This window comes from Gloeophyllum trabeum (genome assembly GCF_000344685.1).
Source record: "Gloeophyllum trabeum ATCC 11539 unplaced genomic scaffold GLOTRscaffold_00002, whole genome shotgun sequence".
Taxonomy (NCBI): Eukaryota; Fungi; Basidiomycota; class Agaricomycetes; order Gloeophyllales; family Gloeophyllaceae; genus Gloeophyllum; species Gloeophyllum trabeum.
This window is the reverse complement of record NW_006920411.1, coordinates 1,869,387-1,882,762: the sequence shown is the minus strand read 5'-3', so window position 1 is coordinate 1,882,762 and position 13,376 is coordinate 1,869,387. Positions and strand designations below refer to the sequence as shown.

Here is a 13,376-nt window from a genome sequence, read left to right as displayed (position 1 = left end):
AGGACGGAGTGGCTGCGAACCAGTTTGAGCCGTCTCTTGCGTCTGCGCTGCAGTTCGTCGAGCCTGAGCTTTTGTTGGGAGTGTGTAAGTAGATCATCCGAGTCGAGCCGCTTTGAAGAAGCTAATTTCGGCTTTTGCTTAGCGATGGGATTTCACGCACCGTCTATTACACCAGAGTTGTCGCCTATGCAAGAGGCTCCGCAGGGCGTAATCACGCTACCGTACGGGAAGGCGCCGCCATATCACATCCAGGCTCCCACTTGGCGACATCTGCTGAAGCTGCTGGTCAGAATGAGGACGGGAAGGATCGAGGCTAGCATAGAGGCCATGGCGTTGAAACAGGACCTCAAGTTACGGACAGTCGTCCAGTTCGTGCGGGTAAGCAGAGTCAGCCTGATTTCGCCGGCGTGTCCACTGAGTGCAACGGATAGGTCCACCACCGCTCCACGGAATGGCGCACAATACTGTATCTTTCACTGGACTACCCAGTCCCGCAAGCGCAGGCGAGCGGGTGGAAATACGTGAACGGCGACGTGAACACGCTGCCGTACTCGTACACGCTTTCGTCCCTCCCTGCGCTGCTTCGGGACGGGGCAGACTCGCCCATGGCGAAGTCGTACACCATCCCGTTGACGCCGAACACGCCGTTCCCGGCGCTGCCGATCACGCTGCCGAACATGGCGCTGTACCTGCAGTCGTCGCTGGAGGAGTCGCGGAAGGCGCTGCACGACAGCTCGAGCGGGATGCGGAAGCTGGCGCAGCTGGTGAACTCGTGCTACCCCGAGGACGTGCCGGTGTACGAGGAGTCGGACCTGCCAGAGCGCAAGGGCGTGCGCTACCGCCTGCGGAGGGTGTTTGGGAAGAAGGAAAACAGGGAACGGGGCGGGGGCAACGAGGATGTATACGAGCTGATTACTCCTTTCGTCCCGGACGAACAAGACTTGTGATGCGCTGACTGTTTCACCAGCATCAAGTGCGGATTTACATTGTGTTTTTGCATAAGCTATGCCGGTCGCTGTATCATAAGATATCTGTAGCCTGACTCTGCTCGCAGTGCTGCGGCACAGTCCCATGGATAGCTGAGCCGCGGCCGATACGCAAGCGCTCGGGATCTAATCAGATTGCAGACACGAAATTGTGGCCGCACTCAGAGCAGACCGGCTCGTTAAAACAGACCGCCAATGGCGTATTATTCCTTTCACCGTCCCCGCGCGACACGCCATGAGCGGCTTCCGCAAGTTCAAGTCCATCATCCTCGGCCAGTCCCCCGACACCGACGCAAACCGCCCCGCCTTCGACGCCGCCAACATCCCGCTCGCCACCGCCGACTGCAGGTCCTGCGCCGACCCATGCGACAAAGGCGCGTGTTTACTCGTGCTGAGTTCTCAGGGTTGAATCTAAACGACTTAGCAGGACATGACGAGTACCCGAAGAGATTCGACGTGGACAGGGAGTCCCAGATGCTGGGGTCCGTCAAGCCCTTTCGGCGACAGGCAAGCTGCGCTCACCCCTGTCCTGCGCCCGCCCTGACTCGCACCCTATAGATAGTCATTTCCACCGGAAAGACGGACTGGGAGAGGGAAGTGACAGATGCAGAGGGCACCCTCGCTGCGTACGTCTACCACGTCAAGGAGTCCTCGCCCTCCGCCAAGCGGCGCAAGGCTGGCGGCACCAACATCCCAGGGGTATACGACGTCTCGGAGGGCTCGAACGTCCTCGTCTTGAACGGCAGCCACAAAACCGTGTCCGACGACGAGAATCTCGAGACCGTGCTCATCCTCCCGGATTACAAGGTCGCTACGGATATCCCACGCTCATTAGGCGGTGCGAAGGCGCTCTGGAAGGCGGCCCTGGACCCGTCTGTAGGTCGCGCTGGCGCCCCTCTCACGCAAGGGAAGACGTGGATTCTGCCCTACAACTGTGTGATCTTACTCTGTAGGTCGCTCTCAAGCTGCTTGTCTCTACCCATGTTCTGAGCCCCAACTCTCAGGTTCGCACAAACGGCGGGACAACCGCTGCGCTATCAGCGCGCCCAAACTAGAACACAGTACGTCCCCATTTTCCCTGGCTTTCCATATCCCGGGTGCACGTCTAACCCCGCTCCGGCAGCATTCACGCAGGCATTAGAACGCGAAGGCTGGGAGGCGCACACGCAGCTCGAAGATCCGTCCCTGGGCGGCCCGCCGCTGGACGATCTGCAGGGCTCCGAAGAGGAAAAGGAAGCGCAGATCGTGCAGCGGCTCAAGGAGCTCGGCGACGCGCACACGAAGCGCGCGCTCATCCTCAAGAACTCGCACATCGGCGGCCACAAATTCGCGGGCAATTGCATCGTACGTCTTCACAGCAAAGTCTATTTCGGTCTGATATGCAAAATGACTTCAAATACAGATTTACACTCCCCAAGGCTCGAGTGTCTGGTACGGACGGGTGACCCCCCACGAAGTGGACTCGATCGTCAAAAATACTATCATCGGCGGCCAGATCCTCCTGCCCCTCCTCCGTGGTGGTCTCAACCTCGCCCGTCCCGGCCGCCACAGCCTCAACGACTGGTAGCCTCGGCCTCGCTTCTCTTCTTCCGGACTTCCCAGAAGGAGCATCCATCCCGGATACTTTCAGGATTTTTTCACTTCAACGTTCCAGCAATACGGCATATCACTACACCCTGTTTATTATTACTACTACATTTATACTCTACTACTTGGGAATGGATTGATTGATTGAACACTGTCTCCGGAGCCTGTCCGCCATCCTACACGCGCCCCCTGTGACTAAACTTTGTAAATCGTCCGTCGCCAATAAAACCGTGTGTGCGCGAAAGCGAAAGTGAAGAGCAAGAATATATGTGCGGCGAAGAAAGTGATTACATGGGTTGGAGGTACAACACGGACGCGACACGGAACAAGATGCCGTTTGCGTTGGTGGTCGAATGTGGATTAAATATGCGATTCAGAGTACAGTGTATTTGCAGTGGATGGAGCAGTTGAGGGGGGCGACGGAGGCATATTTGTATGAGACCGAGGTACAGCGGGTGCATGAGTGGAGGATAGGATAGTTACTTGAGCATGCTGGAGAACCAAGCCATTACGAGCGTAACGCTTGCAGGGACAACAGCAGAGATCCTTAAAGATCCATATCATCGTCTCTCCGCCTGCTCCGCGCATACCGCCCGCCGGCATGCTCAAAGTCCTCCGCCTCATCCTCCGTCGTCGGCTCCGCGTTCTCGTCCTCGTCCACCGCCTCGTCCTCATCGCCGCCGAGCCCGAGGCGCTCCTCGAGCTCGTGCACGAGGCTCTCGCCCTCGTACGTGAACCCGCGGAAGTTCTCCTGCACGGAGTTCGTGAGCGGCGGGCTCGCGCTGCCGCCCTTCTTCCCGGCCTTCTTGCCCTGCCCGATCGCGATCCCGTCCTGCTTCTCCGAGCCCAGCGGGCCGAGCGGCGTGTGCGCCGTCGTCGCGCCGCCCGTGAGCGACGCGGAGACCCACGCCTCGCTCGGGTCCGCGTCGTCCATGTCCAGGGCCATCTCGTCCTCGAGGCCCATCTCGCGCAGGTCCGCGGTCGTGAACTCGGGGTCGAAGTTGGCAGTCGAGTCGTCCGACTCGACGACGGGCTTGAACGGCGGCGTGACTTGTTTGCGGGCTAGGGCATCCCAGTCGATCGAAGCGAAGAATGGGTGCTCCTTGAGCTCTGCAGCGTCACGCTGGGCACCTAGTCGATGTTTGGGGTTGCGGTTCAGTAGCTAGAGGTCACAATAAGTATGGTACTCTTAAGGAAGAGCATATACCCAGACTCACCCCTTTGACAAATTGCTTGCCCTCCTCCCCAATAACACCTTTCGGGAACCTAATCTTGCCAAAGCATATATTCTTATACATGACTTGAGTGTCTTCGGCATAGAACGGGCTCCACCCGCAGCACATCTCAAACAGCAGAACGCCCAGACTCCAGAAGTCGACGAGCTTGGAGTAGCCGTGCTCATCCAGGAGCACTTCGGGCGCAAGGTACTCGGTGGTGCCGCAGAAGGTCGTGGTGAGCTCGTCAGATCGGAGGTCAGGCTTTGATAGACCGAAATCGCAGAGGGCGACATGGCCCGTGGCATCAAGGAGAATGTTCTCCGGCTTTAGATCTCGATAGACAATATCGTACTTGTGCAGATGCTCGAGCGCGAGCGTCAGCTCGGCGACGTAGAACCGCGCGCGCTCCTCGCTGAACCGCGTCTCCTTCTGGAGGTGCCAGAAGAGCTCGCCGCCGCTCTTGAAGTCGGTGACGAGATAGAGGTCCGTGTCGGTCTGGAAGGAGAACTTGAGGCCGACGAGGAAGGGGCACTCGAGCGAGCGCTGGAGGATCTTGCGCTCGCCGATGGTGTGCGCGACCTCCTTCTTCGCGATGATCTCCTTCTTGGAGAGGACCTTCATCGCGTAGATACGCTTCGTGTCCTTTTTGCGCACCTGGAAGACCTTGCCGAAGGTGCCCCGTCCGATGAGCTTGAGGAATTCAAAATCGCGGGGGGTGAGGGCTCGTTTGTTCTGGGCGATAGGTTTTAGATAGATACAGTCGCAGAGGACGGGACTACCTACCTTGAACTGCTCGAATGTGACCTGTATGCGCATCTCCCCGGTGACCACCTCGTTCTCGAACGGCTGGAGTCTGCGAAACATGAGCGCCTTGACACGTCTTCCCTGCAAGCTTGGCACTCACTTGTACCATTGGTCCACGGTGTGATCATGGACGAGCACCGGCTTGACCTGCACCGTGCCCAGGAAAGGATGCTCGCCGTCGATGCGGTCGTACACGCAAAAGGTGATCGTCGACTTTTCCGAAGTCACATCGCTGTGTTCCTGTAAGCGTCAAATTTACCACCGTACGCAGAAAGCACTCACAAAGACACCTCGTGCTTCCATACTGGATTATGTGCGTTCTTACGCCCGAATAGTGAGTTGGTGAGCCCGCTAGCGCTTGTATTGGGCTTGGGGGCGCCCGGGACGGGCGTGTTCTTCCCGCTGCCGGTACTGCGCTTGGCGGCGTCCTTGCTGTTTATGGCGCCCAGGGCGGAGAGGGCGACGCTGGAGGAATTGCGCGAGAGGTTTGTCGCCTGCCCCTTGAGCTCCTTCTCGGTCTCGTCGATGGGGTCCCGACTGACAAACTCGTTCTGCTCGAAGGAGACCACGACGTACGGCCGCGAGTGCGGCGAAGAGACATTGAGCCCGCGCGCCTGGATGAGCTTGACGTGTATCTGGCCCTTGCTCTGGCCGCCGGGGGAGCCGTTGGCGGAGGACGAAGCGGAGGAGGAGGCGTTGAGGGCGTTTGTCAGCGGGTTGCGGACGGAGCGGGTGGAGGAGGAGGAGGACTTGTGCGAGGAGGCTGGGGACGAGGTGCTGGAGGGGGGGAAGTCTGGGGGGCTGCGCTTGTTCTTTGGCTGCGGGGGCTCTGCCATGTTGAAGTCGGGGGCATGAAGAGAGAGCTGGGTGGTGGGGACGGCGGCGGCGAAGATTGGGAAGGCGTTCGGGGATAGCGTTCCTAGAGGCGTGAGATCACCGCCATTTGCGGAAGTGGCGGGGGCAGGCTGGGCGGTGGACGTGGACGTGGATGCGTTGAGCAGGTGATGGCGCAGGGCAGACGACGACTGGGACTGGGACTGGGGCTGCTGGGCGAAACCGGATTGGGGCAGGTCGAACGGGTTTAGACGCTCCTTGCCATCGGGGCCGGCCTTGGGCGTGAGCTCGGCGGGGCTGGACGGCCAGAACTTGAGCATCGTCGACGTCGCTGATGACCTGTGTCGTAGTGCGTGCAGATATCCAGAAGCCGTCGACAGCCGCCGCCCGCTGTTTCTATCGGGGCTATCGCCGCGGCTCGTCATGTTACTTATCGCCAACATCACACTCGGTCTTCTATGCTCCACCGCCCCACCGCCATGGCCGCGGCCCGGCCCGGCGGTCTCGCCAGCGACGCCGCCGCCCTTGCCTTTCCGAGACACCCGACGCCGCCGCCTGGATTAGATATACTAGACACAACTAGCTAGACGCCTCCTGCACAACCCTCGCTCCCCACATCAACAGACCCCCGCCCAGCCCCAGCCCCAGCACCCGCCCCGCGTCCAGCCCCCGCAGCCGGTCTGCGCACAGTTCAGTCTCGTGCCACACGCCAACCAGTCCGCACTCACATACGCCCACAAACGCTGCAGCAACCGCCGCCCCCGCCCCGACCTCCCGCGCCTCACCTGGCCACCCGCCCACCCGCTTCAGGCCCTCCTCCGTCCCCGCCCACCCGAGCGTCATCAGCCCGAGCCGCGTCCCGATCCGCCCGCCCTCCTTCAGCGCCCCCCACAGCACCTTGTAGTTCTTCGTCTTCTGGTAAAAGTACCACCCGCGCACCGTCCGCGGCGGTCGGTGCGCGTTCTCCGCCAGGAACCGCAGCGACGCCGTCCGCCCGCCGCGCTGCACGCCGATCATCGTACCCAGTAAGAATGAGAGCCCCGGCAGTGTGTACAGGCGTGATGGAATGTTCAGGTGTATTTGACGCGGCGCCGTGGTCGAGCCATTCTCGTCCGTTGCCGTAGGTAGTGGGGAGGCGGCTTGGGACGGTTGTGAATCTGTCATGAAAGACTGGAACTGTGGATGCGACTGTACAAAATGTGATCAGTTATTAATAGAAACCCTAACCTCGTCATGTAGTGGCAAGAGAGAGAATCCAAGTTGTCAACCGTTGTGCAGCATCGTCCCAAATGCCATAGCGGTAATGGGAGGTCAGGGGTGACGCCATAGCCTCTCATTGCTTCAGGTGTGTACATACAGTATATTGAAAATGTCATACACAAACCTTTTCTTGGAACGTCGACAGGTAGCCAAGCTCCGAGCGCACTTACCCTAAACCACTAACACCGTATCAGTATCCAGCCCTGCGGGTATAGTCTTAGCCGGCCTTGGCACCATATCAGGTCTGATCATCGGAATACGTGCCCAAGCATGATGACCTGCAGTGCTTCCATCATGGACAGAGGAAAATGCGAGGAGGGAAATGCCATGGGCACTGTATCGTCCGTCCTGTGTGAGATGAACGTAACGAAGGGCCGACCGCTCAATTTCCGGAGCACGTAGGTCACGAAAGCTTCGACGACAAATGTTAGCCACCGACAACGCGTCTGCGATGAACCAGGTGGGGAAACAGATAGTGAATGCGAAGGAGAGGCCATGAGCCAGCCATTCCTGCGTCACATGGTAACAGAGACCGAGCAAGGGCCAGCACTGGCCAGCAGTGTATAAAACGCGGTTCTTCCACGACTGCATGCGATCAAATAGGGGCCCGAAAGATAACGGGAGGATCTTACAAGGCGAAGCTGGCATGACACGCATACAGCTATTGGCCGTCGCGCCAAACCTACGCCACGGCAAGCACAAAGGCGGGAGAGGGATCTTGAGACGTGCGAAGCCTTAAGAACGCCGCGCGAGTAGATCAGACGCAGATGTGAGACAGTCGGACTGTCTCCTTGGCCTGCATATCTCGTAGCGGCATTTGCAAGCCACGGGCCACATGAAACTAGATGCCCTGCGAAGCTGCGCGAAAATAGGCATAACAAAAGAACTGACAGCAATCCGCTTGCATTGGCATCCTAGCAAGAGCATGGTGAGATAGAGCCCAGCAGAGGTCAAAACCATACGCAAGAGGCTCGGGAGGAGCGATGCCGGGAGGGGTTTGGGATTGTGTATCCTTGTTTCGATATTTGTTTTCGTCTGTCTTCGACAATTTGGACATTGTAATGGCATGTTGAGCCCAGCGGCGTGCACAAACAACCACCCACCGCCGCCACAACCACACCCGCTCGTTCCCTCCACCACTGGCACTAGCACTCACCGGCAACGGATACTCTCGAGCTCAAGGATGCCTCGCACGACGACCAGAATCACCGCGCGGGCTTATCGCGGGTTCGCACGCCCTGAGTCAGCGCCACCGCGGCCTGCCTGCAGCACATTTTGCACTTGCACGACGACGACGGCGGTATCGAGCACCATCGCACACACATGTCGCAGCAGCAGAGTCCGCAGATCCTCTCCCCGAGCATGCTCGGTGGTCCTCAGCAGGGCGCACCGCCCAGCCCCGGCAGTATGATGCCACCGGGCTCTTACTATCCTGACGCCAGCGACCATGAGCTCACTGGTGGGCTGCCCATTAACCTCGATTCTCTCCGGGATGGCCCGCCTGGGAGCAAGCCGTTCTACCCGTATTCGACGCTTATACGGTGAGTGGCGGGCTTCTGTCTCGATGCTGTTTGTTGTTTGCGCATAGGAGGTTCTCACGGGTGTTTGCCTCTCAGGTATGCTATTAAGGGGTCTCCGACTGGGAAGTTGTTGTTGGAAGATATATACTATGCAATCGAGTCGAGGGTATGTGATTAGAGCCGATGGGTCGTGGAGGCGGCGCTCATGTTCCGTTCCAGTTCCCATACTTCAGGACTGCTCCTCCGGGCTGGAAGGTGAGTAGATCGTCCTGTCTGACTCCCGATCTACCCTTCGCTGACCGGCTCACTTGTCTCAGAACTCCGTCCGCCACAATCTGTCCCTCAACCCGTGCTTTGAGAAAGTAGCACGTCCACTGACGGATCGGGGCAAAGGCTCGTACTGGACGGTGAACGATAACGTCGATCCTCGCACTGGTGTCCATCGTATCCGGAAGAAAAAGACGAAAAAGAGCGAGAGACATATATCGGAGGAGCAACCCCAGCAGCAACAGCCGCCGAATGGAACCATGCCAGAATTCCAGCCCCCGCCGAACGCGCCCTTCGACGATCCTCATGGCCAGTTTGTCCAGCAGCCGCCCATGGGCCCGGAGGGCGCTGGTCCGAGCCGGCCTGGTCCCTTCCCACCGCCGTATCCTCCGTGAGTATATCCAGCAACTTTCCACGTACTGATGTTTGCTAACGCGCACCGGTAAGATTCGATCCTGCGTTTGCCATGATGCCACCACCAGGCCTGCATTACCCGCCACCACCGCCAGGCCTTATGCGCACCGAGGACAGCTTCGAGCTCGACGAGCACGGTAACGTCGATTGGCATCGCACGTGGGTGAAGGAGCTGCAGCATCTGCAGACGGTCACGTCCGAGCAGGAGAAGGCAGGCGCCGAGCAGGACTGGTATCGCATGATGCTGTTCCGCGTTAGGACGGCCTTAATGGCTCCCCCGTACCCTGGCGAGGGCATGCCCGGTCCTCCTCCGCCAGGCATGGATCCCAATGCTAATGGGATGCAGGAGGAGTCCCCGGAGCAGCAGTGACTAGCTGATGACTGCGATGATTGAAGGGCTGAGAGTGTCTGATTTTTGGTGCGGCGTTGCTTACTATACATTATGAATTCTGCTTTCGACATCTCTATTATGGTGCTATTTATCAGCTGGTTTCCGCTGTTCTTCTGGCTTTCTTCTAGCGTACTATCCCCTCCGAGTCTGTTGTAGTTGTCTCTGGTCTGGTCGCGAAATTAACGTTCTACACCTCCGAGTGCACTCTGGGTTTGTTCTTCGCTGTCGATGGTGGGTCTTGTGTTCGAGCTGAAATGGTGGCGAGCCAATGGGCCAATCTTGACTCGCCCCATGACCGGGAGACCTTGGGGATTATCCCCGAAATTCCGAATTCCCACGGTTCACTAAGCCACATTTTGGAAAGTCATAAAATACATCGCTCCATTTGACCAGTCGGTTTTTCCTGACCTCCGTAGACCGATACCATGTCGCCCACCGCAATATACCTGCCTGCAGAGTCCGCTGCTTCGTCGCCCAAGGTGGTCGCCGCTGTTCCACGGAAGGGGCCTGCATTAGCGATTGGTTCTCTGGCTACTGCCCAGGATGGGAAGTTCCAGAGTCTCGTCTCCGACCTGGAGGCCAACAGACAGGTTGATAGGCAGATGCTTGATAGGTTGCTGGAAGGAGGTGTGTTTTTCAATCCTCGTCTCTCTGTTCATATCTCATCGGGATCTTCTGCGGTATAGCGACTGAACTGACGCCCTCACGATACGCTTCCGTCCATGTCACGCTGTCAGCCGCGGAATATGAACAGCTCATGCCCAGGATATCCACGTTGCTTGCGCAGCTATTCGCAGGCTTGGAGCCCCTGGGTACGCTGCACGTCCTGAACCTGGCATCTTCCCTGTCCACCCTGCCGTCCGAACTCACTCTCGCTGGGTTTACTCTCCTGTCTTCCTTACCCAATGAAGGCACCATCATTGCTCAGAAACCCGCACATGCCATTGGTCAGACCCTTGGGATCAAAAACCGATCTGTGGCGCCTGCACCCGCAGCATCGGCTGCCGCACCAGCTGTTTCCCTGCGGCGAAGAGGAGATCCAGACCGTAAATCTGCGAAGAAAGCATTGTGGACACTGAATGCCCCGTCGACGCCTACGATCGACGCTGAAAAGCTGCTCACGCCCGCGGACCGCGAGCGGCCAGTGCCGACGTGTGAGCCTGCTGTGAAGGGTGCGCCGCGGCGAAAGAAGGCGTGCAAGAACTGCACGTGTGGTTTGGCCGAGTTGGAGGCAGAGGAGCTTGCCCAGAGCAAGGTGGTCATGCTGGATGGAAAGATTGACGGTCAGACGGTGGAAGTTGAGCAGAGCGAGAGGGATAGATTGCTTGCGGCTGCCGCTGCAGCACCAAAGGCGACGAGTAGCTGTGGAAGCTGCTTCCTTGGGGACGCATTCCGCTGTGAGAGCTGCCCGTATAGAGGTGGGTTTGCGTTTGTGATTGTTCCGTGCCGCCCGCTGATTATCTGCGAAGGGTTGCCTGCCTTCAAGCCAGGCGAGAAGGTCGAGATTGACTTGGGCATGGACGACATATGATTCATGATAGACTTGTTTTGCTGCTATAAGGCATCTACTGCTTAATGCTCGGATCTGCTGTTAATTCTGTATAGTTCTGTATCCATATTCTTTCTTTATCCTCTGCATTATATCCATGTACTGCTTCCCCGGTGGATCACCAATCACTAGAGCGTTATTTCCCAAGCATTTCAGTCATCTCGCAGTAGTCATAACAAGTAACAAGGACGTCATCCAGCGAGCAGCCAATCACCGTTCTCTTGTACAATTCCCACGGATTTGTCTGAAGGTCTCTGAGGACGCCATGACAGACATCGTCGCTACCTCTGCTCAACTCACAGCTTCCACAAGCAGCGCACCTCCGCAGCTATGCTCTATCTGCAACGAACATCCTCCAAAGTACACTTGCCCGAGATGCACCATCCGTACTTGCTCTCTACCTTGCTCTACCGCGCATAAAGCTCGTACAGGATGCTCGGGAGTGCGGAACAAGGCCGCCTATGTGCCTATGAACAAGTACAGCTGGGGGACCATGATGGATGACTATGTCTATCTCGAAGAAGTTGGCAGGAAGGTGGTTGAAATGGGGAGAGAAATCGCGCAAGGCGGCTATCATGCAAATGCGAGTTCCGGTACTCGGGCGCGGGGTATGAGGGGCAGGGGAAGGGGCAGAGGCGGTGGGAAGGGACTCGGGAGAACGAAGAGGGATATCCTGAAGATGCAGTTGGATTTCAGAGATATTGATATGGAGCTCCTGCCTGATGGAATGGAGAAAAGGAAGCTCAATCAATCTGCCTGGGATTTCAAGTACGTCTACTGACCTAACAGTCGTTCAGCGCACACACTATCTGACATCTGTCTCCGTTCACTAGAAACCAAACCGCGCTTCTCACTATCGAGTTCAAGTTCCATCCCCCACCAGACCCTCTCGCCCTAGCCGGTCAATCGCACCCGACTGTAACCCTCCTCACTCATAGGAACGACATTAACACGTCTCTCTTGGCTCTTTTGCAAAAGCAAGTGACCGAGCGACCCAAGGGCAAGAAAGAGAAGGGCACTCCTGCGTGGGTGAAGAGCTTGGTCATGCCTGACCCTGACGATCCCGAAGGGTTCGTCATCCCGACCTGTGTTATGCCCGCACCCTCCGGTATAGCTACAAATTTGACCAGACAACCCAAGACGGGATATTACAAGTTCGACCCAACGCAGAAGCTCTCGTCTCTGCTCCGGAATAAATCTTTTGTAGAATATCCTTGTATCGAGATATTCGAGGACGGCAGCTTCCATGGGACGGTCATTGACGACAGCGGGGCCATTCAAGTGGGAGAAGATGAGAGGAAGCCGAAGAGACGGAAAATTGACGTGAAGGCGATCCGCGGGTTGCTGGGCGGCTATGGGAGCGCTGACGAGGAGGAAGAGAGGAACGTGTTGATAACTTTGGGAGACTACGGTGGGAGCGACGCAGAAACGGATATGCCTAGCAGACTGGATGAAGGAGAAGTGGCTGGAGGAGATGAGGGAGGCGAGGGAGTGGATGAGGTGGAAGGGGACGATATTGATCCAGAAGACACTACCACACTCGACGACGATGCTCCTGGCGAGGAAGTTAATTACGAGGAACTGGTTGCGAAAGTCAAGGCAGCACAGTCGCTCGAAGACGAGGAGGACCTGGATTGGGGACAGTCAGATGACGATGACAAGCTGGAACAAGTCGTACGGACAGCAGCCCAGGAGATACTCCGAGCTCAAGGGATGTAAATTTCACGTTTTTCAAAGCGTGTCATAGATCCTGCCGTCGTAGATCGAGTAATCCTTTCATAAGTTCTTGCACTTTCAAGACTTCCTGGATGAGTGCCGTCAAGGGTCTTTCTTGCGTGTTCCTCGCAGGCTGGGCGTTCTTGACTTCGACTTCCCATAGGGTGTCTGCGTGTGCTGGGCTCGGTTTCTGTGTCTTGGGGTCGACCTGGAACATCATAAAGAAATGATCATATAAGTGGCTGCAGCCTTGCTCACCTGTTCCTGCTGGAACATCTGGATGACCAGAGGTCCCCTCCGGAAGGAATACCCTCGTTTATATATCTGAGACCGTCGACTGCAATAATACGGATACGCGTGTGTGTCATTACTGCCACTTGTAGCTCAAAGAACACCGGCTTACACGTAGCCCATAGCGGACGCGAAGCTCAGTGCATCACCGATAACTTGGACAGTAGCCCATGGCCGTACTGTCGCGTCCGAGTAAAGCTTGGTGGGCTCTGGCTTGGAGTATGAATACAGTGCCCTTTTGGTCTGTAGTCAGCACTGTGATCTCACTAGTGATACAGAGATGGGCAAGCACGTACCATCCAGCATTAGGCTCCAGCAGCTCCTTCCTCGCCCTCAGCATAATAGGATCTACCCCACTGTCCCGCTGGCTCTTTGCATCCAAGGGCTCCAGCAGGATCTCTCGACAATGCATGGCCTGCGCAGCTTCACTGTGCAGCCCGAACCTTTCTCGAATCGCCTTGAGGTCCTTGGAGAAGAACTCGCCGAATAAAGCTACTTCGTACAGAGTCACAACTTTGCCGTCCGATGATTGGGCTGTAC

At 57.3% G+C, this 13,376-nt stretch overlaps 8 protein-coding genes across 8 annotated transcripts; 5 read left to right on the top strand and 3 right to left on the bottom strand.

Annotated features, from left to right (window-relative positions):
• Window positions 1-291: 291 nt before the first annotated feature.
• Window positions 292-947, top strand: GLOTRDRAFT_103419 (uncharacterized protein; the record flags this gene model as incomplete). The annotated part of the gene is made up of 2 exons (XM_007864209.1): window positions 292-378; window positions 432-947. The coding sequence occupies 2 exons, from the start codon at window positions 292-294 to the stop codon at window positions 945-947; spliced, it is 603 nt and encodes a 200-aa protein (XP_007862400.1).
• A 274-nt stretch (window positions 948-1,221) lies between these two features.
• On the top strand, window positions 1,222-2,553 carry GLOTRDRAFT_136275 (uncharacterized protein; the record flags this gene model as incomplete). Its single annotated transcript, XM_007864208.1, has 6 exons — window positions 1,222-1,381; window positions 1,414-1,493; window positions 1,545-1,935; window positions 1,991-2,047; window positions 2,110-2,330; window positions 2,389-2,553. The coding sequence occupies 6 exons, from the start codon at window positions 1,222-1,224 to the stop codon at window positions 2,551-2,553; spliced, it is 1,074 nt and encodes a 357-aa protein (XP_007862399.1).
• Window positions 2,317-5,704, bottom strand: GLOTRDRAFT_55347 (serine/threonine protein kinase). The gene is made up of 6 exons (XM_007863685.1): window positions 4,877-5,704; window positions 4,695-4,826; window positions 4,574-4,643; window positions 3,791-4,522; window positions 2,389-3,735; window positions 2,317-2,330 (listed from the first exon to the last, which is right to left on the bottom strand). The coding sequence occupies exons 1-5, from the start codon at window positions 5,428-5,430 to the stop codon at window positions 3,121-3,123; spliced, it is 2,103 nt and encodes a 700-aa protein (XP_007861876.1). The 5' UTR covers window positions 5,431-5,704; the 3' UTR covers window positions 2,317-2,330; window positions 2,389-3,120.
• A 540-nt stretch (window positions 5,705-6,244) lies between these two features.
• GLOTRDRAFT_24616 (uncharacterized protein) lies at window positions 6,245-6,514 on the bottom strand (the record flags this gene model as incomplete). The annotated part of the gene is made up of 1 exon (XM_007863453.1): window positions 6,245-6,514. A coding segment is annotated over one exon (270 nt), but the record flags the coding sequence as incomplete, so codon positions are not given.
• A 1,551-nt stretch (window positions 6,515-8,065) lies between these two features.
• GLOTRDRAFT_55344 (uncharacterized protein) lies at window positions 8,066-9,492 on the top strand. The gene is made up of 5 exons (XM_007863684.1): window positions 8,066-8,229; window positions 8,305-8,374; window positions 8,428-8,463; window positions 8,526-8,866; window positions 8,923-9,492. Exons 1-5 carry the CDS (start codon window positions 8,096-8,098, stop codon window positions 9,257-9,259), a joined length of 918 nt encoding a protein of 305 aa, XP_007861875.1. The 5' UTR covers window positions 8,066-8,095; the 3' UTR covers window positions 9,260-9,492.
• Window positions 9,493-9,705: 213 nt separating this feature from the next.
• GLOTRDRAFT_114098 (DUF689-domain-containing protein) lies at window positions 9,706-10,993 on the top strand (the record flags this gene model as incomplete). The annotated part of the gene is made up of 3 exons (XM_007864207.1): window positions 9,706-9,907; window positions 9,967-10,698; window positions 10,750-10,993. The coding sequence occupies 3 exons, from the start codon at window positions 9,706-9,708 to the stop codon at window positions 10,809-10,811; spliced, it is 996 nt and encodes a 331-aa protein (XP_007862398.1). The 3' UTR covers window positions 10,812-10,993.
• A 515-nt stretch (window positions 10,994-11,508) lies between these two features.
• GLOTRDRAFT_103414 (uncharacterized protein) lies at window positions 11,509-12,548 on the top strand (the record flags this gene model as incomplete). Its single annotated transcript, XM_007864206.1, has 2 exons — window positions 11,509-11,597; window positions 11,663-12,548. 2 exons carry the CDS (start codon window positions 11,509-11,511, stop codon window positions 12,546-12,548), a joined length of 975 nt encoding a protein of 324 aa, XP_007862397.1.
• A 22-nt stretch (window positions 12,549-12,570) lies between these two features.
• Window positions 12,571-13,338, bottom strand: GLOTRDRAFT_14510 (uncharacterized protein; the record flags this gene model as incomplete). The annotated part of the gene is made up of 4 exons (XM_007863426.2): window positions 12,571-12,753; window positions 12,804-12,882; window positions 12,949-13,071; window positions 13,133-13,338. Coding segments are annotated over 4 exons (591 nt in total), but the record flags the coding sequence as incomplete, so codon positions are not given.
• Between the last annotated feature and the right edge of the window lie 38 nt (window positions 13,339-13,376).